The 25057-nt window shown below is 40.4% G+C and overlaps 1 protein-coding gene across 2 annotated transcripts in view; it reads right to left on the bottom strand.

The window, feature by feature from the left end:
* The window catches only part of LOC132955684 (capping protein, Arp2/3 and myosin-I linker protein 3-like), a 47338-nt gene that overhangs the window by 7201 nt on the left and 15080 nt on the right, over positions 1–25057 (bottom strand). For both annotated transcript variants that reach the window (XM_061028642.1, XM_061028633.1), the window contains exons 11-32: positions 24883–24977; positions 23316–23402; positions 22643–22752; positions 20468–20545; positions 20286–20362; positions 18953–19057; positions 18749–18818; positions 16137–16218; positions 15905–16001; positions 15657–15711; positions 13396–13568; positions 13033–13101; positions 12528–12621; positions 10586–10684; positions 10377–10496; positions 10179–10292; positions 8218–8393; positions 8001–8088; positions 7794–7913; positions 2710–2776; positions 2260–2447; positions 822–901 (exon numbers count right to left, since the gene is read on the bottom strand). In XM_061028642.1, the coding sequence (XP_060884625.1) occupies positions 822–901; positions 2260–2447; positions 2710–2776; positions 7794–7913; positions 8001–8088; positions 8218–8393; positions 10179–10292; positions 10377–10496; positions 10586–10684; positions 12528–12621; positions 13033–13101; positions 13396–13568; positions 15657–15711; positions 15905–16001; positions 16137–16218; positions 18749–18818; positions 18953–19057; positions 20286–20362; positions 20468–20545; positions 22643–22752; positions 23316–23402; positions 24883–24977 (2244 nt within the window). The remainder of the gene's footprint in view (positions 1–821; positions 902–2259; positions 2448–2709; positions 2777–7793; positions 7914–8000; positions 8089–8217; positions 8394–10178; positions 10293–10376; positions 10497–10585; positions 10685–12527; positions 12622–13032; positions 13102–13395; positions 13569–15656; positions 15712–15904; positions 16002–16136; positions 16219–18748; positions 18819–18952; positions 19058–20285; positions 20363–20467; positions 20546–22642; positions 22753–23315; positions 23403–24882; positions 24978–25057) is intronic.

Raw genomic sequence — 25057 nt, 5'->3', positions numbered from 1 at the left:
AACCTGACAATCTGCAGAGGGGAAAGGAGAAACAATATTCTCAGAAGCTGTTCCTGAATGTTTACAGAATTACAGTAAAGTTACCGAGCCAGAGCTGGTGCTTTCACCATCTAATATTTTAAGCTACATGTGTGAACACAAAAAATGATTTTTTCCTTCGAAAATGAAAATAAAATTAGACAAATACACGTGGTCAGATTTGAGTTTTTGCATTGAGCAATTGTCCAGTTGGATAAAGAAGTGAAGGTGTGTGAGTTTACGACATAACCCTGATTAGAAAACAGGTAGCTCTGAAGGCAGTATGTACACTTTGTGCTGACTGGGGCCTGAAGGATTGTTTTTGTTTTGGTCTTCTCTTGTTTGACACTGAAAGTTGTCTGACATTTCTAAAAAATCCCCTAAATCCAGTAATGCTGTAGATTATAAGATGACAGAGCGCAGACTTGCATGATGTTGCTGCTACACTTTCCCCAAAAGAACACCGATCATGGTGAATACGACCTCAGGTAACATTTCATCAATTTTACCAAAACTCTCCATTAAGATCAATCAAGATTAAAATACTCAGCATCAAACATTTTACCCACAAGCTTTAAAAGTTGAAGAATCAAACTCAAAAGATAAAAAAAGGTCTTTAACGGTATAGGACAGTTTGAGCTCAAAGCTGCACCGCGTCATGACAGGGACTTAAAGGTGCTGGCTGTGATGGATTCATTACCTCAAGCAAGTTTTAAGACTGTAAGTTGACTTTCGCAGAAAAAATGACGAGTGCTTAAAAAGAGGAAACTCAATCTGAACACTGTAAAAACACAAAGTCTCACCTGTCAGGTAGAACTCTCTTAGTGTAGAAATCTGGGAATCCATCGTCGAGAGGGCTTATTCCTCCATTTTCACTGCAATGCTGCACACACACACACACACACACACACACACACACACACACACACAAAAAAGCTATTTTTTAGAGGTCAGATTTAATGCACTGTTTCATCTGTAAATGTTCTGATGTATGCAATCACAGAAAACGATTTCATGCGTTTCAGTGAGATAACGTAATCCAGTTGTTGCACTCCATTTTGTTTAGATTTCAAAGTCAAAGACAACAGCATGACCTGCAGGCATGAACGTCAGGAGACAGAGAAATAGAAAGATACTATGGATGTACACATGGGCGGAGTAGTGGGGGGGAAAGTTGGACTGACTAACCAGAGCCAAATAAATATGTAGCTTTTGTTTAGATTTGTTTCTCTCTAAAGGCTTTATATGTGATTTTTTGATCCAGTAGATGTCGCCCTTGAGCACCAGCATGAAACCAAAACAACTTGCGGTGCATTGTTGTGTTAGCATGCTAATGCTAGCGATCTTAATATGCTCGTATCTTCACACTGCATGTAAATTTACCTGAAATGAGCGTGAACTAGAAACACAGTTAAGCAGTGAGTACAGTATGTTATTCTTCTTTTCTCTAGTCCCTCAATTAAACAACTTTTATACGTGAGGGGAGGAGTCAGCCGGCCGTCCTGGCGATGTAAACAAACTGAAGCTAGGACTCTGAAAACTCTGAAAACATCACAGACAGTGGGACTCGGGTGTTACACCCATTGTAGACAGTCATGACTCACAGAGTTATTTTCAGAGGATATACTTGATTTATATTATATTTAAGTGTGAAAAATCACATAGAAAGACTTTAACTCATAACTCTAAAGAAAAGGTACAATTTGTTGATTAATGAACCTTCCTTAACTCATAGAATTAAAAAAACAATCAAAGACCTTTTAGATGCTTAGAAACTATTCAAATGCCAAAATGATGCACATGTCACATGGTTTAATTCTTATTGGTAAATCTAAAGTGCAATAAAGTTTTTAAGGGTGTAACACAGAGTAAAAGTCATTTTAAGTTGTATATGATACTAATAAAAATCAGTCAATATTGATACCTGTTTTGATACCATGGCAACAAAAAAGGAGTCCTAGGCACCCAATATTGAATAATTTCTTGATTTATATTGCCAAAAAAATTGTAGGCAAACTCCTTGGTTTGGGTGCAACTTTTGATGGACTCATTCTTCTCTAACTCTTAGTTGAAAAATACCTTCTTTTTTTATTTTAAAAGCTTTGATACCTTTCAGTAGAAGCTTTTAACGGGTCATTTGTGTAAAGCAGGTGTGGTTACAGCAGTGGTGGAGGGGCCCAAGGTTAGATCTTTTCATGGGATATGGATATGTCCCTGGATGCACATGAAGTAGTCCCTCACCGTCTCAGCTGGGATGTATCCTCCTTTGTGCCTTCTTGGAGGCCTCGGTCTAACCCTCGTCACATGATGGAGAGGCAATCCCTGTGTCGGCAGCTCTGACAGGCCCTCCCATGATGCCGAGCGGGACAGCGGGGAGGAGTACGATGGCACGGAGGGGGGCGGAGAGGAACTGGAGTCGTCGCACAGACCTGATGCCGGCGACGAAAGGATTATTGAGGATTTGAAAGTGAGGAGACGGTAGAGTTGTCAAATTTAAAACAATCAGAGACAAACTGAGCTCAGAACGGATTTAAACAGACATTAAATGACTTCTGAGATTCAGAGACGGGAAAGAGTCAACAGAAAAAGACACTAATGGAGCTCTGAAAGAGACAGGATGGGGTCAGAGCCGAACGGGAACAAGCGGAGACAAGAGAGATAAGAGGTAAGAGGATAAAAGTCAGTGCTCACTCAGACGGGTGGAGACAGGTCGTATTCGTCTTGTTCTCGAGCTGCGCTTCTTAATGGCTATTGTGTCCTGGAGGGGGAAAAGAAAAACTGATATAGAGACGTTGAGGGGAAGCATTAGAGTAAGAAACAAGAGCGGGAAACAAGAAAACATGTCATGTAGCACAAAACAAACAAACCCTTCTTCAGGAAAAATCTGTGCCTCTGTCAAATTAAGGCAAGTTGAGTGCAGCACAAAAATTCAAGCCGATTCCCACTAATTGAACAATAAAAGAAAACAAGCCCACAGTGGGGTTTCACAAGGTAGGTGGATAACAGAACAATCGGTTGATGCTATGAATGACTCCCTTCAGATCATGTTTGGCAAGAAACTCTCAGATAAAGAGAGGTTGACTTCTGGCTTCTGAAATTATTCTTCACAAAGATTTTTTGGCAGAGAGATGAACCACAGATGGCAGATGGCTGGTTTAGGTTTTCTCGAGGCATGACTCCAGAGATGACCATGTCAGATGGTCAGACAGTCCAACACTTTGGGTCCAATTTCTTGACAAATGTTGGATAATTGCTTAAAAAAATTCTGCACACGTTCATGCAGCCAAGAGGATTAACCTTATGGTGTTTGGTGTCCTCACTTTTTTTCTGTTACCCTCCATGACTTTTTGGATAGTTTGATAATGAATTCAATGCCAATAAACATGTTCCCTGCATAGTCAATTTTAAATAACTTCAGTCATTGGATGTCATCTTTTAGAGCAATATTATTTTTTAAGACTTGTTTTTTGCCTTTTTTGTAGTGGTAGGACAGATGATATAATTGGAAATCAGATAGAGAGAGAGAGTGGGGACTGACATGTGGGAAAGGAGCCACAGGTCGGATTGGAACCTGATCTGCCTGCTTGGAGGGCTATAGCCTTCATACATGATCGTGCATGCATTAAACACTACAATACCGGCGCCCCCAGGCAACAGTTTCAAAAGATCAAATACTCCAAATACTTGAAAAACGTATGATATTCCTGTTGTCCTTAGCCCTACTTTTTTGTCGACCCACAATTGTAAGCAGTGCTGTGGTTAACAGTAACCAGATATTTGTAAGCATTCTCATGGGCTAATGAGATCAGTAAAGTCAAACAAGAGAAAGAAAACAATCTCTGCTCTCATGGCAAAATTAAGATAAGTTACATTTTTTCTCTGAAATAAAAACCTGGCTTGCATTTTATTTTTTTGATACGTTTTAAAGTTGAAAGATCATAAGTTAAAATAACATTATTCCGTAACACAAATCTAATATGACTGTCAATCAAAGCCAAAGGAGACATTATTATACTTGTTTGGTTTTACTGTGAAGAACAACAGAGTCATCTGCACATCGCCCAAAAGATAAAACGATCTAAATAATAAGGTTTACACTTTTTAAGAGAGAAAATGAAGGGGCCTATGACAGATCCTTGAGGATATCAATATTTCTTAAAAACTACCCTAACTGTTTGATGTCCTAATCTTGGTTAAAGGCTTTATATGCGATTTTTTGATCCAGCAGATGTCGCCCTTGAGCACCAGCATGAAACCAAAACAACTCGCGCTGCATTGTTGTGTTAGCATGCTAGCGATCTTTATTATGCTCGTATCTTCACACTGCATGTAAATTTACCTGAAATGACTGTGATCTAGAAACACTTTAGTGACATTCAATTAAGCAGTGAGAACAGTATGTTATTCTTCTTTTCTCTAGTCCCTCAATTAAACAACTTTTATACACGAGGGGAGGAGTCAGCCGGCTGTCCTGACGATGTAAACAAACTGAAGACAGGACTCGGAAAACTCGAAAAGCATCACAGACAGTGGGACTCATGTGTTACACCCATTGTAGACAGTCATGACTCACAGAATTATTTTCAGAGGATATACTTGATTTCTGCTATATTTAAGTGTGAAAAATATATAAAGCATATTAAAATGGACTAAAGTATATTGGTGTTGACTGAATAGATAACATCTCGGAGAGAAAAACAAAATTATCAAGGACTTTCCTAGATGATTTTGGAGATTGGAAGATACGTTTTTTAAACTATCCATTAAAGGCTTTATATGCGATTTTTTCATCCAGCAGATGTCGCCCTTGAGCACCAGCATGAAACCAAAACAACTTGCAGTGCATTGTGGGTTAGCATGCTAATGCTAGCGATCTTTATTATGCTCGTATTTTCACACTGCATGTAAATTTACCTGAAATGAGCGTGAACTAGAAACACAGTTAATCAGTGAGTACAGTATGTTATTCTTCTTTTCTCTAGTCCCTCAATTAAACAACTTTTATTCGCGAGGGGAGGAGTAAGCCGTCGGGCCGGCTATGTCAACATACAGAAAAAAAACTCTGAAAACATCACAGACAGTGGGACTCGGGTGTTACACCCATTGTAGACAGTCATTACTCACAGAGTTATTTTCAGAGGATGTACTTGGTTTATATTACATTTAAGTGTGAAAAATCGCATATAAAGCCTTTAAAGGGATTGTTTAACTTGGAGAAGTGTAACTGCTGAAGGTTTGAGATATGTTAATATGTGGCAAGAAAATTGTCACAGCTGTCTAACAGTCTTTGTAAAGGACATCATGAGGCATAATAAAAACACAGAAAGTTGTTGTTTTTGACATCCTGTTTCTGATGAATCGAGGGAGAAATTGGTATGAAATCACTTTTATTAGCAGTAAAAAGCCAGTACAGAAGAGTTAGTGTGCAGGTACAGTGTGTTTAGCGTTTTTAATAAAACTGTTTTAAATTCTCGGCAGGTGAAGGAGACATAAAGGCCGGAGGTGTACGAAGACATAATGATAGAACTGACTGTGATGAAAAGAGCTTCAGGCTCCTGGCAGATTCTTCAGATAACGACGGAGAAAGCGTTTGCTCCAGCTGTTTCACCTGTTTTTCTTCTAAATATTGAGCCCATCTTATAGTCCGTCAGCAGATTTATTATCTCTGAGGTTTACTTCGCTTTCCCTAGCTTCCAGCCACGGAGGATTTATTCAGCTTAAGATTCAGTTTAAGGTTCAGTTTTTCTCATTTTGAGACAACGATAAAGAAACAGAAGCTCTTTATAGCAGGGAAAGTTGAGGTCTGCACTTTAATGAGAAGAAGAAATGGAGCTCAGGAAACTAATTTGAAATGTAAGGGTTTGTAGAAAATGAGGAACTAGAGAAATTGGGAATCAAAGAATTGGTCCTTGATAAAAAATAAATGAACTCTTTGAAGTTTTGGGATGAAAGACCAAATTATGAAAGCCCTGAGTATGAGCGAAGACACAAGTAGAGCCGCTTGAACTGAAGTTATAAAAACTAATAAACGAAGGAAAAGAAAACCGGGGTGGTCTTTGTGATGATGTGTAAAGAAGGAATAACTAAATCAATGTGTACAGACTTAAATTTTCATATATTTACATTTGTTTTATATTGATGCCAGTCTGGTTTAGTGTGCAGGAATAACAAGGCTGCTTAAATCGATCTGGGAAAAGCCAAACCACAAGTGAATCAACAACAAGATGTTCAAACCAAGTTTTTTTTTTTAGAACGTCTTCTGTGGGGGAGTTTGGGTCTTTCAGATTCTGACCAGTGTAACGTTTAAAGGGCAGAACTCAGACAAAAGCCCACCAGTTCCTCCGAGTTTTGCCAAAACTGATTGTTAGTAAGTTGTAGAACTGCCATGGCCACAAGCAAGAAGAAAGTATAAACATTGATGCATTTAAGATGAAAGACAACAAACTTCTAATATGAACGTTTTATAACAGACTGCAAAAACTCCCCGACTGCCCATGTCAGACGGAAAAAGGGAGATCACTGGAATAAAACAACAAACAAACTCTGTGTCAGGGTCCTGACTAGAAGAAAATTAAACTATATTTAGTGACTCAAATCTCAAGTTCAATCAATTGCAATTTACATTATTCTATGAGTTCACTTTTTACCCATGCAATTACACCTTCACAAGCTGAATTATCCAGGTTACGTATATGTCATCAAACCTGAATCATTTATTTTCTTACAGGTAAGATGCATGCTGAGTTTTTGCAGAAATCAGATTTTTGCCAGACAGAACTGCTGCCTCAAGTTTCATCCTCTCTGTATCACTACATGTATTTTTTTATTTTTTTTTTATAAACACAGTTTGGAGATTGGAGAGCTGCTCTGAGATCCATGGGAGTGAAAACCAGTAACACTTTATATTAAGGTGCTTGTAATAAGCATTAATAACAGGTAATAGGTCACTTATAAGTCACTTATAAGACCTTATTAGATTCTTATTAACACAAATAAGACTATATAAGTGTTAATATAGGCATAATTAACACATTTATAATGTCTTATAAGACACTTATAGGCTCTTATTAGAATGTATTAACACTTTATATACCGTCATAAACATTAATAAGATGTTTATTAACATTAATAAGACTTCATGAGTGTTAACTAAACTATAAATTAATTTATAATTGGCTTGTAAGATATTAATTAACACAAATTAATTATTAACTAATTAACAGTTAATAAACATCTTGTTAATGTTTATGACTGTATATAAAGTGTTAGTACATTTCTAATAAGAGCCTATAAGTGTCTTTGTTATTATGCCTATATTAACACTTATGTAGTCTTATTTGTGTTAATAAGAATCTAATAAGGTCTTATAAGTGACTTATTACCTGTTATTTAATGCTTATTACAAGCACCTTAATATAAAACGTAACCGTCATGTGTGGCCGATGGAGACCAAAATGCGCTCTGTTGTAAAATGAAAAACTGTGTGAGACGATGTGTACAGCAGTCTGATGCCTTTAAAACGTGTGTGGGTGTTGTTATTCATTGGATCAGAAACATGCTTACTCATAACATTTACAAGATGGATGACGATAAAATAAATGAAACATAAAAGGAAAACACGGCCTGATGGGAAAACATCTGATGCTGCCAATGATTTTTGAGCTCCAACATTTCTCCAAATTAGACATTAAAGAATTAGAAGCTGGATATTAACCCAACATGATGAGCCATTCAAACAGGAAATGCATTTTTTTTTTTTGTACATCCACACTCACTATGCTGGTGCTGAGCTCCTCGTCTGTGATGTCCAGAGAGTCTCTGTGTCTGTTAAACCTCCAGCCCATCCCGTCCTCACACGTCCCGTCCCAACGCTTCAGATGAGACACCTGCCGAGTCTGAGATGCACAGAAACATCCTCTTAATGACTTTATCTCTGACACATGATAACTTTTAAAGTACCTTTTTTTTTTTTTTTTACTTACCAGAGTCTTATGTGTGGCGTAGAGTTCCTGCAGGATCTGATCCACGATGGAGTTGGTGAGATATGAAACGACAGACAGCTTCACTTCTCTGCATGAGATCGAGTTAGAGCAACAGACGGGAAGAGGTTTTTGTATAAGTGAGAGGAAATCAATAAACCTGCTTATCACATTCAGACTTAATACTGCTGCACTTCTCCCTTCTCTACATCCGTCTTACTCTAAGGCTCGGTGAATGTCCTGCGCCGCTCTCTCCATCAGAGCGGTCCGGATGGCCGAGCGAGGGATGGAGACACGTTCGGAGACGGAGGAGAGCGGAGGAGTCAACCTCTCTGCTGCAGTCGAGGATAAAGGACAGAGCTCCCGACACAATGACACCATGGAGTCCACGATCACCTGCAGATGAAGACCAGGATCAGAAACTCACTCATCTAAAGGGAATCAGTACGATGGGTGACAAGTGAAGCCGACGTGCAAGGGCCCAAATAATATTTAAAATTATTTTTTTTATTATTATTATTATTATTATTATTATTATTATTAATTTTTTATTTTTTTTATTTAAAATTTTTTCAAATTTTTAAATTTTAAATTTTAAATTTTAAATTGTTTTATTTTTTATTAGGTGCAATAGAGTGACAAACTGGTGACATATACATAACAAATGAGGCACAAAAAAATCAAACAGACAAGGTCAGGACAACAATTCCAAAACACAGTAAAAAAATAAATACAAATAAAAATAAAACAAATTAAGACAGCAAAATGCTAAAACATCAATAGACACACATCAGACTACAACCAGCAAATACATTACAAAACTATACGAAATACCTAAGGGCCCAAACAATTAACATTAAGAAAAAAGCGCTGCATTTGAAAACACACATAAGACCAAGATGAATGCTATGAAAGAAACGAGCTGCAGATAAAAAGTGCTGGAAAAAAAGACAACAACTGCATTACAGCAAATGCTCTGCAAAGAAACAAACGATGCAAAATCAAAAACACACACATTCAGAAAAAGGCTGTATCTGCAGCGTTTAGCTTGTGCAGATGTTTTATGTATTTGTGTGTTTTGACTTTTCATCATTTGCAGCACGTTTGATGCTGATGCAAGTGTTTGTCTTTCTGCAGCTTGTTTCTTCATTCACATTGTGTTTCTGTCATGACATTTGTTTTGGTCTTTGCCTTTTTAATTTAAAAAAAAAAATTTGCATCGTTCCTGAATTTGCAGTGTACTTTCCTTATGTAAATCTTTTGGGCCTTTGCACATTAGTTTCCTGTCGGCTGTCATAGTTCAGGGTGTGAGAAGAGAGGTTAAGATCTACTCAATCTCTGAACCCTTCTGCAATCATTATCCAAAGGTGTCTGATAGACGATATCTGCCTCAGGAAACTAAAGTTCATTTCTCTGTAATTCTGTTGACGCCGGCAGTAAGTTAACTTCCAGGCAAAGCGTCCTTCTTCGGCGCTGCGTTTACAAGTACACTCTTGGTCCTTAACATGACAGAGTAACGCCTGTTCATCTGTAGAGTCTCAGATCAACAGAAGAATATAAAATACACAGCGGGTTCACTCCGACTCCCATCAGCAGTATTAGCCCAAAAAAAAGAAAACATGACAGCTTTGCCAGGTGCATCCTCAAGAGGAGAAGAAAACTACTTTTAAAATGTTTGTTTGTTGAATGGAGGTCGGATCCATCACTTCTGATGCGTTTCAGGTAGTCGGGAAATCTAAATGCTAGCGCCAAGCAGATTTGTGGATCAGGCCGTAAACATGTTTATTTCTGCTGTCGTGGACATTTTAAAATTGGCTGTGTATTGGACTTCCGGGTCTTTTGGAGCTAGCCTCAATTTGATACCCGAGAAACTGCAGGTTATAGTCACTTCCAAATTGGTGTCACTTTTTCAACACTGGAGGTTGCCACTTGGCTTTATTGTGTTGTGCATTTTGGGTGAACTGTAACTTTAAGTCAGGAAAAAAAAAGAAGCAGATTTGTGGATCAAGCTGTGATGTTTGATCTATAATGGATTGTCAGCTCCACTTTCATTCAGATATCTGAGTTGGAGATCGATAACTCATCATTAGATTATCCTATTGAAGCTGGTATGTCATAACATTTGTTTGCTGTCAACACAGACTGTTTCTCCTGCACACAACAAAGCCTGCTGATACGAACCTGAAGTTCCTTGTCTGCAGCTTTAGTGAGTTCCCCCGCCAGAGAGTCGAGTCTCTGCCGCACGGGGCCGTCCACAGAGAGAACATGAGCCAGCTCGCACAGCGACGGGTACAGCTGATGGAGAGAGAGAAACCTGGATTCAAACGTCTGTCTGACAGGAATACAAAACAATGTGCTCACACATTTCCCATCACTCACAGCGCGGGAGTTCCTGGCCTCTTTTAGCACTTGTTTAGCAGCTTGAATCTCCTCCATGTCCCCGACGCCTCGCAACACACACACCTGCTGCTGGACGCGCACACATAGCCGCTCCATCACCTTGGAAACAGACAGGCGGGGGAGTGTTAAAAGAAACATGAAACACACAAACATATGCCGAGGTGAGAAAAAAAGCAGAGGAGTGATACCTGCTCGGCCGTGCTCGTCACCAGGCCTTGGTGCAGCCGCAGAGCCTGGCGCTGAGAGAAACGCTGCGTCTGGTTGTTCCTCACCAGAGAGCGCTGGATCTGTGCACAGAGACACAGGAATCAATCACACCTGAACACTTCATTAAAGAGAACACATGTTTCTGAAGGAACAGAAGATACAGTTTCTGTAGAAAACAAAGGAGCGGCTGTGTCATTGGTTTGGAGTCTACATGACTAAAAGGTATACAAGTTGTGGATGTGCTTCATTAGATTTTTTTTGCTGTCAGCTGTGAAATGAGCTGAAACATTCAGATCAATTCAAGGTGAATTCACTTGTTCAGAGTACGTCCACTATAATAATAACAATAATAATACATTTGATTTATAACGCACTTTACATTTAAATGAAAATCTCAAAGTGCTACAATTTCAATAAAACCATAAAAACAGTAGCAATAGTCAAAGGTAAAATCAGAGTTAAGAACCTAAGCATAAAACAAGATCTAAAAGCAGTGGTTTAAGGGAAAAGGTCTTTGGGAGAAGGCTCTTTTAAAGAGGAGAGTAGGAGCTATAAGGGCTTTTTTTTTGCAAATGAAAGGCTAAGATTGTGTCTGATGACATCACAGAAGGGACCTTAGTTCTCTGTTGTTACCTCTACCTCCCTGTTATGTTTACATTTCAGATACATTTTACTACATTTGAAACTTTTATTCATCACTGTTTTGAAGAATTCCTGGATGTATCATTTATTTTATTGTTAGGGTTTATTAGCTGTTTGTTTTGATAACCTGCTGCTTCAAAGATTCCTAGATTAGGATCAATAAAGTACAACTATCCATCTATCTTAATGCCTTTAAATCTTGAACAAAAGGTCTACCTCTGTAGGGATCTGTTTATTAATGTTGTCAGACACTTATATAACAAGTCTAGCCTGTCAGTTACACAAAACAACAACTTTTAGTGGTTTGATTTGACAACATTATATTTGTGTTCCCTGCAGCTTGCTTAAGTCATCTAAACGAGTAATTCAGACTTTTTTGAACCCATATAATTTCACATGAAAGACTGTACATTTTGAAAATATGGCCAAGGTTTAGAAATTAAATAATTACCCTGAGAGCTGATTCTTGAACTGTATCAAAACATTCATGTAGTATTAGTGAGATATTTTCACTGTTGGGGTCATTTGTTTTGATTTGTGATTATTGAAATATCAGCAAAGTACAAACAGGAAACATTTCATAAACATTACTGAAGCCTCCTGATGTGTGATTATATATCTGCCCACCTCTTCCCAACATGTACACAGCCTACAGGCCGACATAATAATTTATGATTTATAATAACAAAAACAAGTTAAGGTATTAATAAATAGAACAATTAATCAATAATCTGTGGCAAACTGAAGATGATTTTACTGTAACATATATGTGAGCAAACAACATGTTTTTTTGCCCATTTTATAAATATATGGAGTTCTACATTGCTATCTTTTTCTCTTTATTTTCCCCTTATATTAACTCGCCCATATGTTATCACTTTTATATTTTTGTATATATTTCTTTCTTTCGTTCATTTAGTTGTTAATTTATTATTTTTTTTCTTTACTTTGGGCAGAAAGTTTACCTAAATGTTTGAAGTTTTTTCTTTCTGTTGATAAATGTTAAACATCTTTCTTGTTTCATTTTAAATAAAAAATGCCTCCAGCAGCGTCTGAAAACACATCAAAGTAGGTTTTTATCCGTTTTGATCTAGCTTTTTTCTGTCTGGATCATTTTGATGAATTATTGATCCCACAGCAAACAGATGAAGTGAAAAGTTGCTTTTTGAAGATGTGAGACAACACCACCAACATTTTCTGCTGCTTTCATCAAAACCTCAAAGATTAAAAATGTATATTTTAGTAATGATTTCATTGACAGGTCGCTCTCTGATCACCCACCTTAGTGAGCGCCTGCTCCGTCCTCTCGGGGGCGCTGCGGTACGCCTGGCTGATGTCGCTCAGAGGCAGAGGCATGTACTGCAGGGTGAAATTACTGTGACAGGAAACAGCAGAAGAAGAAGAGAAAGGGTTATTAAAGGAGACAGTGACATGCTGAAGAGAGGAGATAAAGTGGGTTAGATTCAGGGTTAGATAAGGTTAACATCCCCCGATGGACCGGGCTCATCCCAAAATATCCTCCCACACCACGCAACCACTGAGTAATACTTTGATCTCTGCAACCATGTCATCCTCAGCCTCGAGGAAGTCTGGACCATTTCAGATAGCGGAGTGGAAAAGCAGCGATTTACTCGGCTCATGTTGCATATTTCAAAACACATAAAATACCTTAAAATAGGAGAGTAAATCTATCCCGCTCCCGTCTCTTGCTGAAAATACTGAAGATGTCTTTCTTATTTATTGAAGCATGCATTTACAAACTTGATGTTTTTAATGTTGCTCTTACTGTTCCAGCGCCCGGGCCACGTCTAGAAATCCTGCTGCGGAGGTGTTGTTACGATCCCATGTCACACTCCTGCAGGGGGAAAGACATGAGATGCAAACTTCCATACAGAACGATCCCATCCAGTTTATTTATAGAAAAACACAAAGTTTACCAAAGTGCGGCACAGTGAGTTAGAAAAGCAGAAATAAAAACTCAAATTAATAAAAAGCGATAAATAAAACCATAAAGCATAAGAAAGAGACCAAAAGAACTTGCAGGCTGGTTTGAAAGCAAATAAATAAAATGAGTTTTAAGCCACTTCTGAAGGCTACTTCAACCCCAATTAGACAAAAAGTTACAACAAAGAGGATCTGTTCCCTTCACCTGAGCGTGGTGTTGATCTGCAGCGCTTTGCTCAGCATCTTGGCTCCGATGTCGTCCATGTTGTTCCCGCTCAGGTCCACCTTCCTCAGGCAGGTGTTACTGCCCAGAGCGTTGACCAGCACGGTGCCCCGAGAGCGCAGGCGAGACTCAGTCAGAGACAGAGACTGCAGGGCCTGAGGAGACGAGGGAGGAGGAAGAGGAGGGAGAGGAGGAGGAAGAGGAAGAGGAGGGAGAGAAGACAGAGGAGGAAGAATAAGAGGGAGAGGAGACAGAGGAGGAAGAGGAAAAGAAAGAAGAGGGAGAGGAGGAGGAAGAGGAAGAGGAGGGAGAGGAGGAAGAGGAGACAAAGGAGGAAGAGGAGGGAGAGGAAGAGGAGGGAGAGGAAGAGGAGGGAGAGGAGGAGGAGGAAGAGGAGGAGGAGGAGGAGGAGGAGGAGGAGGAAGAGGAGGAGGAGGGAGAGGAAGAGGAGGGAGAGGAGGAGGAGGAGGAGGAGGGAGAGGAGGAGGAGGAGGAGGAGGAGGGAGAGGAGGAGGAGGAAGAGGAGGAGGGAGAGGAAGAGGAGGGGGAGGAGGAGAGAGAGGAAGAGGAGGAGGAAGAGGAGGAGGAGGGAGAGGAGGAGGAGGAGGAGGGAGAGGAGGAGGAGGAGGAGGAAGAGGAGGGAGAGGAAGAGGAGGGGGAGGAGGAGGGAGAGGAAGAGGAGGGAGAGGAGGAGGAGGGAGAGGAGGAGGAGGAGGAGGGAGAGGAGGAGGAGGAGGAGGAGGAGGAGGAAGAGGAAGAGGAGGGAGAGGAAGAGGAGGGGGAGGAGGAGGGAGAGGAAGAGGAGGAGGAGGAGGAGGAGGAGGAGGAAGAGGAAGAGGAGGGAGAGGAGGAGGAGGAGGAGGGAGAGGAGGAGGAGGGAGAGGAGGAGGAGGAGGAGGAGGAGGGAGAGGAGGAGGAGGGAGAGGAGAAGGAGGAAGAGGAGGAGGGAGAGGAGGAGGAGGGAGAGGAGGAGGAGGAAGAGGAGGAGGAGGGAGAGGAAGAGGAGGGGGAGGAGGAGGAGGAGGAGGAGGGAGAGGAAGAGGAGGGGGAGGAGGAGGGAGAGGAAGAGGAGGAGGAAGAGGAGGAGGAGGAGGAGGAGGGAGAGGAGGAGGAGGAGGAGGGAGAGGAAGAGGAGGAAGAGGAGGAAGAGGAGGAGGAGGAGGAAGAGGAGGAGGAGGAAGAGGAAGAGGAGGAAGAGGAAGAGGAGGAGGAAGAGGAGGAGGAGGAGGAGGGAGAGGAGGAGGAGGAGGAGGGAGAGGAAGAGGAGGAAGAGGAGGAAGAGGAGGAAGAGGAGGAGGAGGAGGAAGAGGAGGAGGAGGAAGAGGAAGAGGAGGAGGAGGAGGAGGAGGAGGAGGGAGAGAAATGCAGTGATGTGACTTCACATGCTGTTTGTTTAAATGATTCACAGAATGTGTGCTGCTGTGATACACACTCTGCTCCTGTCAGGGTGAAACACAGCAGTAATATTTAATGCTACAGTGACACGTTGATGCTCGTACATAATGCACAAATATAAATTCGTTTTTGTTCAACATTCGATGATACTGTCATTTTATTTTTCTTCTTGAAAGAAAATATAAAAACTTGACTTGAGTGGCTGCATAAGTTTAGAGTTCACATGATCCTCAACTGGTCGGAAATCAAAATCAACAGCTGGAGCTTCCTGTGCAGCAGAGAGCCTATAGGCTTCAGTCTTTTTGTCATCACGCTCATGATGCATCTATTTTGATTCATCCTGGTTGAATTCTGTTCATAACCTATTCACTAAGTTGTACAGATTTAAGGGATATGAAGCTATGGGGGCGGCCAAGGGCCATCGCACTGCAACCACCACAATGATTTCCATTAAGAGAAACTGCAAATTCAAAAACGATGTAGAAATGAGTAGATACAGCAGCCTTTATTTTTTGTCTTTTTTGCAACCCGAACCAGTTTTTTCATTTGTTTAGGACTTTTGCATGTGTTCATTTTTTCCCTATTTAGCAGCCAGTTGCAGTGTGATTGCTTCTTTTTGGTCATTGTATGTAGAGCATTGGAAGAAACTGATGACACAATAATAATTTACAAACCAACATACTGTGGGATGTTTGCAAACTTAAAAGGTCTAAAATGATCATAATGAAACTGGAATCTGTGAACTTTTCTGTGTCTGATCAATTGTGAATTTCTGATTTTGTTATGTTGCATAGACCCAGTGTCTGCAAAATGCTAAGTAAGCTAAAGTGTGTGTTTGTGTGACTCACACACTCCTCCTCCTGTATGAGCTGCACCAGCTTCTGCAGGACTTCATCCAGAACCCTGCAGACACACAAAACACACACAGAGCGGGGCCCGATGAGCCAGAGCGAGTCATTTCCTGCTGCCAGCGAGGAGCAGCGGAAGCACAATCACATGCACGCAAACACAAGCTGGCACACACACCACACACACACACACACACACACACACATTAATAAGTGCAGTAAAGCGTGACTTGCAGCACCCGCAGCACCTGTTTTTGATGTTGAAGTTTTTGCCTAGATGAAGGTGTTTGAGCGATGGATGTCTGGAGAGCGCTGGCAGGACTGTGAGCAGGTCTGCATCCAGCCCTGTAAACACACACACACACACACACACACACATTATACAGATATACATGTGACACGGCTGGGTTGATTAGCCGGGCCCTGGTGTTGCCTGAGGACAGGAGAGTGAAGGTCACAGAGATACGAGCTGCAGCGTACCGTTGTCGGAGATATCCAGCGTGCCGATGGAGGAGACTCTGGGGAAGATTTCCTGGATCACAGCAGCTCCTGCAGACCTCAGCTGGAGACACAAAGAGAGACAGAAAAAACAAACAGAGTGAATCTGAGTCAGTTCAGTCTTTGGGGATTTGTTCTATTTTTTCCACAGTGAGGCAGATTTATTGAAGCAATCTGATGCTGAGCTCTGCCGCCGCTCTGCTCAGTGTTAGCTTTCTTTGAAATAAATAAATATTATGACAAACTGGATAACTCCCGGGACACATAAACCGGCACTAGAAGTTTAATATCATTGAGTCGACCTGTTTAGTCGTACAACAAAGCAACACTTGACTGAGTCAGTTTACTCAAACAGTGTTAGAGGAACCCAGACCAATCCTTCAGTTCACTTTAAAGAATAATATTGTTATTCATACATCTTCATGTTAACTACAGTTACAAGTTAATGTATAAGTTATTAAGTCTATATCCATCTTGATGAGCTGAAACATTAAAATGCTGACTGAACATGACTGCATCGGTGAGTAAATCCAACAGAAAGTACAAAATAGTCATAATCAAAATCTTTTTTATGCTTTGAACAAATGTTGCACAACTTTAGTGCCTTTACAGTGAGGTTTAATTAGCTGAAATAAATGATCAGAATAATTCTAAAACGGCCAGGATGAAATATTCAGCTGGAAGTTTGAGGTCAAATAAACTTCATCAACATCAAATGAACGACTGCAGAATACACGTGTAACAAAAACATTTTCAGTGAGGTTATCAGGTGAGCTGAGTCAGTAACACTCGTATCACAGAGACTTTTCTCATATGACTTTCTTTTAACTTGAACTGAAACAAAAAATCCATCATAATGACATCTCAGCACTTATCTGACGACGATTTATTTTTCTCTATAAACTGATATAGATAGGATAGACTCTTAATTGTCATTGTATAAAATAACACAACAAAACTTTAAACGCTTAAAAATTTAAGCGTTAAAAATACAATTCTGTTCACTTATATAAATATATATTGGTAGTTATAAACAAGAGAAATATGTTTGTGCAAGATTGAGAGTAGGGAAGTAAAAAGTGTCTATGGTACAAAAACAAATGTTGTTCAGTGAATGAATGAATAAATAAATAAATAAATAAGCATGAAATCTTAATGTAGGAACAGCTAACAATCTGTTATCGATCAAACATTTAATTCCGAGCCACAAATCTGCATAATGCTGTCATGAACATCAGCATTCAGATTTCCTGACTTCCTTTAATGCATCACAAATGATCAAGCCGACCTCCATTCAACAAACAGAAGTTGTTTTCTCCTCCTCTTGAGGAGGACCTGACAAGAGTGACTTTTGACTTTTTACAAACCTGCTTCATGTTGTTAGTTAAACAAACTTCAGACCTGTGAATGTGAGTAAAATAAAAATAAAATCTGTTTCTTTTTCAGGTTCATACCCCTGAAGTAATCCAGAGGGAAGCCTCTGTGCAACTTACTATTAACAGTTAAACTAAGCCTCACCAGAAACAGATGAACGGGCGCTCCTCACCCAGAAATGACAGCGTTTATTTTTGCATATGGAGGGGATCATTTGGCTTCTCTTTTCATCTGAACACACATTCGCTCAAGTTATGAATTTCAATTCAAATTAAATTCTAATAACTTTATTTATCCGTTAGGAACTTCATTTGTGTAAAAGAGCATCAGTGCACATACAGCACACACACATACAATGGCTCTATTAAAAGCATGACAAATAGGTCATAAATAATTGTTATAAGTGGTTAAAAGAGTGGTGTTAAAAATAAATAAGAAATAGTTACTGTATGTAGTTGTGAATTTGACAGTAAAGAATAAGGTGCATGGAAGCTGGAAGGCAGATATCGCTAAACGCTGGCTTAAGCAGAATCACAGTGAAATGATCCATCATTCCCCATTTATTTGTTAAAATGTCATGAAAAACTGCGTAAAACTGATGTGAATTTTCAAACTCCAGCAGACTAATAGTCAGAATCTCTGCAGGTTAAGGACCCTCAAGGTAAAGCAGACCAGGCCATGAAGAAGACCTACTTTCACTACGAGTCCTGGAAATGCAGCCTGAGACTCTGGATGAGGACAGAAAAACTAGCCCTTCAACCTGAGCCATGGGCGGTTCTAGGCAGAGGCCAACAGGGGCCAACAGGGGCCAAAAGGGACCAACAGGGGCCAACAGGGGCCAACAGGGATCAACAGGGGCCAACAGGGACCAACAGGGGCCAACAGGGGCCAGTGCCCCTGTAACACTGAGCTTGGCCCCCCCTGTGGCCACCCCTCCAAAAGGAAGAACCCCCCTAATATTTGACTCAACAACCAGACTCACAATCTAGATATAAATTCTGTTACTGAAACAAATATAAATCATGGTATTTAATGATGAGTGCTATTATTTGGAATAATATATATATATATTTAAAGCAATCATCTTTGTCTATTTTTGACCTGGGTTTAATGTTCCCCTCTGACAAAACAACTGGCCCCAGTTTGGCCCCCTCAGTAAAAGTGGTCTAGAACCACCACTGACCTGAGCGTTTCTAACAGGCGGAGAAAGGAAGTGTTACCTCACAGCCGCTGATGTCCAGATGAAGGTCGTTGATGTGAGGGTTGGAGGTTAACCCCGTGAGCAGAGCCCTGCGGAGACGGGGTAAAAAAGAGGGGAGTAAAAGATGATATCCGTGTGATTTAAATCTGCGTTTATTGGAGAGGAGAGAGAGGATGAAAGGGGGCAGATTGTGTAGGGTAATAGGAGGTGACACGGTGAGTACCTCAGAACATCGGGGGGCAGCTTCATCGAGGCCAGGCTGACATAGCTGAGGCTGAAGGCCGAGCTGAAGAACTGACGGAACAGAGGCAGCGTGTCCTTCACTTTCCTAGCAGACAAAAGATGAAAGAGAGGTGAGCTCTTCTTAATCTGTGAGACAAATTGGCTTTGTCTCATGAAACATTTCACAGATATATGCAGCCCAGAAGTTTCTTACAAACATTTGAGCTACATTTGTTTGGACAGCAGAGTAACTCAGATAAAACTGTATTAAAACAGTTTATTAATTTGAAACCATTGAAATCCATGGAAATTATAATCAGTGGACACTTTGTAGCGATTTAAGCCACTTTCATTAAAACAGAATTAAAAGAGGAAGGATTTCATTTTGAAAAATATTACATTTTAGAATAATCTAAAAGATGTTTTGTTTTCATTCACTTCCATAACACTCCTAAAAAAAAAACTCCTGACGTTTTCAGGGTAAGCTGCATGTGTGAACGCTAACGCTGACGTTTTTTTATCCAGAGTTTCTCCTGCCAGCACCCTAAGTATTTTTTCTGCACAAAGTCAGAGTGAATTGAAGTGAGAATGCAGCAGGATATAATCAGGAGAATTCCCCTCCAGCGATTTTTTTTTGGGGGGGGGGGGAGTGTATTCACTGTGATTGGTGCACGACCATAGATTGCATATACATATAGATTGCCAATTCCATGTCATCCCCCCCCCCCCCCAGGAATAGTCTCTTGCTACGGGGTGCATGGGTGAACAACCAGATCAGGAGGATTTCAGGAGCAGTCCTCCTGAAATGATCTAAGAAATGTTCATATGTGAAAACAGCTTAACAGTCTTTTTGGTGTTGTTGCTGATGTCGGAGGTGTAATTGGTTATATTGAGAAATCTAAAATTATTCAGAAAGAGAAACAGACAGAGAGCTACAGTGAGGGATGGGGAGATGAGCTGCCACACACCACTGACACATGCTGGGTAAATATGAGCGCAGATTACTGACACAGAATGAGAAGCAGAGTTAATATTGCTTTGAAGGAAGAGGAGAGGGTGAGCCGGGTCAAATGAAAGATAACTCTGCTTAAATATTCATGAGTCTTATCTATGCAGACTGAGTTCTGGTTTTAAACGGCAGCAGACACACCCTCAGAGAGGAAACACAAAGATTTCCACAAAGCTCATTCCACATCGAGTCAAAGATGGAGGCAGTGACGGAATGGAAGAAGGAGATAGAGACAGGGAGGAGGTTTTTAAGGTGGATTAAGGATGTGATGATTTGGACCTGCTGCTGCATTTAGTGTGTTGCTAATCTTAAAGTCATGACTAACCTGTGGGAGAAGGAATTTTTGGAAAGATTCAGAAAGGAAAGATCAGCGCAACACCCCCTCAGAAGAGCCCCAAATAGCTGCATGAGACACAGGGTGGAGAAGGTTAATCTGAGCAGAGAGAAAAATGATTTATGTTGAGTTACACATTAACATTTGATCATCTTTGACCATGAAATACTCACAGAGTCCACACAGCAGTCTGTGCCCGACAGATCCAAATGGACCAGGCAGTTCGGCTGAGACAGGAACAGATACAAGTTCTGCAAACACAAAAAAAAGACAGCGAGAAAGAACAAGAGATATCATAATAAAGAAGAACTTGGTCTTGTTAAAGTGAGCAGTGTTGGCATATTTTGGGTCAGGTTTTTTAAATGAAAAAGATTTGAAATTGCTCCAGTTAAATGCACAAGCTGTAATTTCTGCAAAGTTTTAAATGCAAAACATCAAAGTGTGTCAACAAAAATGTGTCATTTTAGTCTGTGACAGGCTCAGGTTGTTCTTGTAGGAGTCTTACAACATTACAGAAAGGTTTCCTGCTGAGATAGACCTCCTGGTCTATTTAATTAGAAACAGATAACATTGATCTCTGCAGCAGACTCCATTAACAAAAAACAGGGATATGGCCTCACAACAGGGGCATGTCCAGAGGGTTGGCCAGGGGTGGCATGTGCCCCCCCTCTTGAAATCTTGAAAACCCCAGGTGTCACCCCAAAATCATGAACTATTATTGGCTTCTTGCCTTGCCAGAGGTGGGACTTAAATTGAAGTCCACCACTCAGGCTGTGTGTTTTCAGTGTTCAGATGTTTGTTTGCAGATTTACTTTAAATTGTGTCTTTGGATGTACATCTTTTTTGAGACCTTAAAGAATTAAGATTCTTCAAAGCCATTTTCTTGTGCTACTTAAATAAATAAATGGCCTTCATTCAGCTGGGTACACACAAACTCCAGTCCTGCACAAGTCAGTGCCCCAGTTGGGCCACCCCACACATAAAGGTGTGGACACGCCCCTACCTCACAGAACACAGGAGTTGCTGGTCTGCCATTGATTGCTGCAATAAGTTTTGTTGTGTCTTATTTTATTTTTGTAATTTTGTGTTATAAAATGTTATGTTGGATCCAAATAAACCATCTCAAACCCCAACATCCACATTATAACACAGAATTACAATCTGAGCCTTTCAGTGACAAAAACTTGTAGAACATGGGAGTTGTTTGTCCACCACTGCGTCGCAAACATTTCATTTTTTAAGCGTCTGTATAATTACAGATAAGACCCTTTTTTGTGGAAGATCAAAATACATTTTTAAAGGCTTTACATGTGATTTTTTGATCCAGCAGATGTCGCCCTTGAGCACCAGCATGAAACCAAAACAACTCATGCTGCATTGTTGTGTTAGCATGCTAATGCTAGTGATCTTTATTATGCTCGTATCTTCACACTGCATGTAAATTTACCTGAAATGAGCGTGATCTAGAAACACAGTTAAGCAGTGAGTACAGTATGTTATTCTTCTTTTCTCTAGTCCCTCAATTAAACAACTTTTATATGTGAGGGGAGGAGTCAGACACAGACAGTGGGACTCAGGTGTTACACTCATTGTAGACAGTCATGACTCACAGAGTTATTTTCAGAGGATATACTTGATTTATATTATATTTAAGTGTGAAAAATCACATATTAAGCCTTTAAACAGAAACATGTACATCGGGCTCTTTCTAACGCAACCAGACTTCATTGTCAAACACATTCATTTAACTTCACAGATCACAACAGCCTTGACTTGATAGCCTGTTTGTCCACATTGTGTGGATGTCGGGTTTAAATGGTAAGCCAGGATTCAAAACAACACAAGAACACAAACATAACTAAGCTCAACAATGTCTGTGTTAGGATAATTTTACTGTTTTAGTCAAAGGAACATCATCATCATCTTAACAAGCTGAGCCTGTCAGTGACAAAGACTCACAGAACATGGGAGTTATTTGACTACGGCTACATCGCAATCAGTTTTTTGTGTTGTGATGTGAATGTGTGGAACAAATAAAACATTTTTTTAACACAAAATGACAAAAACAAAACTTATTGCAGAAGTGGCAGACCATGAACTCCTGTTGTTCTGTGAGATTAAATCCCTGCTTTTATCTCTGGGGGTCTAAAGGTCTAAAGGTCAACATGTCACATACTTTCAACTAAATTGAAGCAATCTGCAGGAACAACTGCAAAACATTTTGTTCCAGTTGGTCCTTTACCTCCTAAATGTGTTAAAAACAGGGTACTGGTTAAAAAAAGGATTTCCCTTAAAGCTAGCAGAGTTGCCTATAAATGGAGCAGTGTGTGCTTTAGTTTGCGTCTGACCGAGGCGTCCTCCCCTGAGAGCACCCCGGGGTTCTTGCTCAGGTCCAGGTGCAGCAGAGAGTTGGAGTATTCATCGGTGGAGCACAGAGCCTGAGAGAGCGACACCACACCTGAGCGATAGAGAGAGAGAGAGAGAGAGGGAGAGAGGGAGAGAGAGACAGAGAGAGACAGAGAGAGAGAGGAGAGAGATAAAAGAGAGAGAGGAGGACGGTGTACAATATTAAAAGATGCTCTAAACATTTTGTTTCCTCACATTATTCATGCACACATGCAGCAGCAGGTGTATCTGTGGATGTGATTTGAAACACAGTTTCGATGTAATATTTAAATTCTCCTCCGGGTGTTCGGGGAGAGGAGACAGAAACAGGAGGCCGGCTGCCTGCAGGGCTGCACAGCACATCACACAGCGAGTCAATATGGAGTCGTAGCAGGGCCAAACATGAAACACGGCTCTTCAGGAGGGAGAATCATCTGGAGGCTTTGGGGGTTTTATATTCCCTGACCTGTAATCTCACACAAACACTGAGATTTGCAGCTTTTACTAACTGTTCTACCTGTTTCTTTTTTACTTTCTTCACCTGATCTCCGTCTTGCAGCAGTGTTAGGAGTCCTGCAACCTACACTCACATTTGATCAATATTACATTAAGTGGAGTAAACAGAGGGCGACAAACCTTTGGAGGTGAGGGAGGTCTTGGAGAGGTTGAGCAGACGGAGCCCTTTGCTGAGGCGACACACCTGCTGGATTAAATTTGAAACACCTGCAGCACATACAAAAAGAGGTGGGGGTTGTATTCAGTATGACTTCTTTCACCTCTCCAGACGTTTCATTTCCTGTTTAGTTGCAACCTTTACAGTTAATACTTTTAATCTCGCATCAGCTCCTCAGTCAAACCCTGAAGCACCGGCTGAACTGAGGGAATATTAAAATGACAGAAGTGGAAAATAATTTTTATTATTATTTTTATTTGTCACTATACTGTTTTTCTTTTATACTGTTTGCTCATTCACTTATTTTGTCCCTCTTTCTAATTCATTCATTTTATTTACTGACCCTTTTCCTTTTGTTTTGTTTGTTTGTTTGTTTTTCTCTAAATCTGCTTGCAAAACTGTATCACACCACAGTTCTCCTCTTGTTTGTATCTCTTTTTTTTATTGTGTGAGTGTGTGTATGCACGTTTTGGTGAATAAAAGTAAAACATTTTTTTTAAAAAGTGGAAAATAAATATAAAAATGTAAACAGTCTCAAATGACCTTGGAGCTTCTTTAGCGATACAAATCGATGGATTGTATCCGTGAGTTCTTCTATATTATGTGTCTTAATGACCAATGAAAAGTACAAGTTGAAAGAAATAAAAATGTCTTCCTGTGAAAGTATTCTGGAGGAGTTCTTCCTTTAGCCAATAATAAGCATGAGTGGTGAAATGAATGAATCAAATTACAACTCATGAACGAGAACAGTGTTAACTACTCTCACGCTGAGAGAGCAACAGGAGTTACCAAAAACTGTGTTTGTCTGCAGCTGACGCTGGATTTCAACACACGGCATGAATCCAACACGGATAACTCTGCTAGAAATCCAGAACAATGCAGCTACAAGAAATGCTGGAGACATCAGTTCTGATGAATATTTGAATATTTATGAGCCAAACAGTACAGATTCCAGCGGGAATAATCTCACATTTTTATGCAACTTTGTGAGCCTGAAAAAAACAAATCTGAGCATCAATCGAATCAGGAACCAATTAAAAGTACAGTTGAAGCATCCGGTCAATTCTAGGAGATATGAGGGGGTGAACGATGAAGATGAAAGCATTGGAGGCTCTAATGAAGAGCGGCTCGAAACAAATACATTAAAGTAAATCAAAAAACTAAAAATTCAGAGTGCGATTCCATAATGAAGCTCCGCCCATCTTTACTTCTTTGTACTAAACTGATACTGCAATAGTTTAATATTGGCGTCCCAGTCTACAGTGTTGTGGAAGCATGACATGGAGAAAAAGAGCAGGAGCTCCACATACACACACACACACACACACACACACTCATGCACACACACTGAGCTGTTCTCCCTCTCTTTAAACTCGCTCTTTTTAACTGTAAACCCGCACAACACCGCAGTGAAACAGCTCTTCGTGATTGTGTAAATGTGCTGTGTGTAAATGACTGCAGGCCTTGAACAATGACATACAGAAGTATTGTGACAGAGCAGATCATTAAATCAGAAAGGTTTAAATGTACCCTGGTTGTCCAGCGAGTTGTGGGCGAGGTTGAGCGAGTGGATGACAGACGCTGGATTCTCTGAGAGAGCAGCTGACATCTTCTGAGGGAAATCTCTGTGAAGTGAATCCACAGTCATGCTTTAATGTGAGGAATCAGACCTCTGATGACAAACACGCTTTTAAAGATTCATTTC

This window comes from Labrus mixtus, chromosome 3 (assembly GCF_963584025.1).
Source record: "Labrus mixtus chromosome 3, fLabMix1.1, whole genome shotgun sequence".
NCBI lineage: Eukaryota > Metazoa > Chordata > Actinopteri > Labriformes > Labridae > Labrus > Labrus mixtus.
The sequence above is the reverse complement of the archived record's forward strand: the minus strand, read 5'-3'. Positions and strand labels throughout refer to the sequence as shown.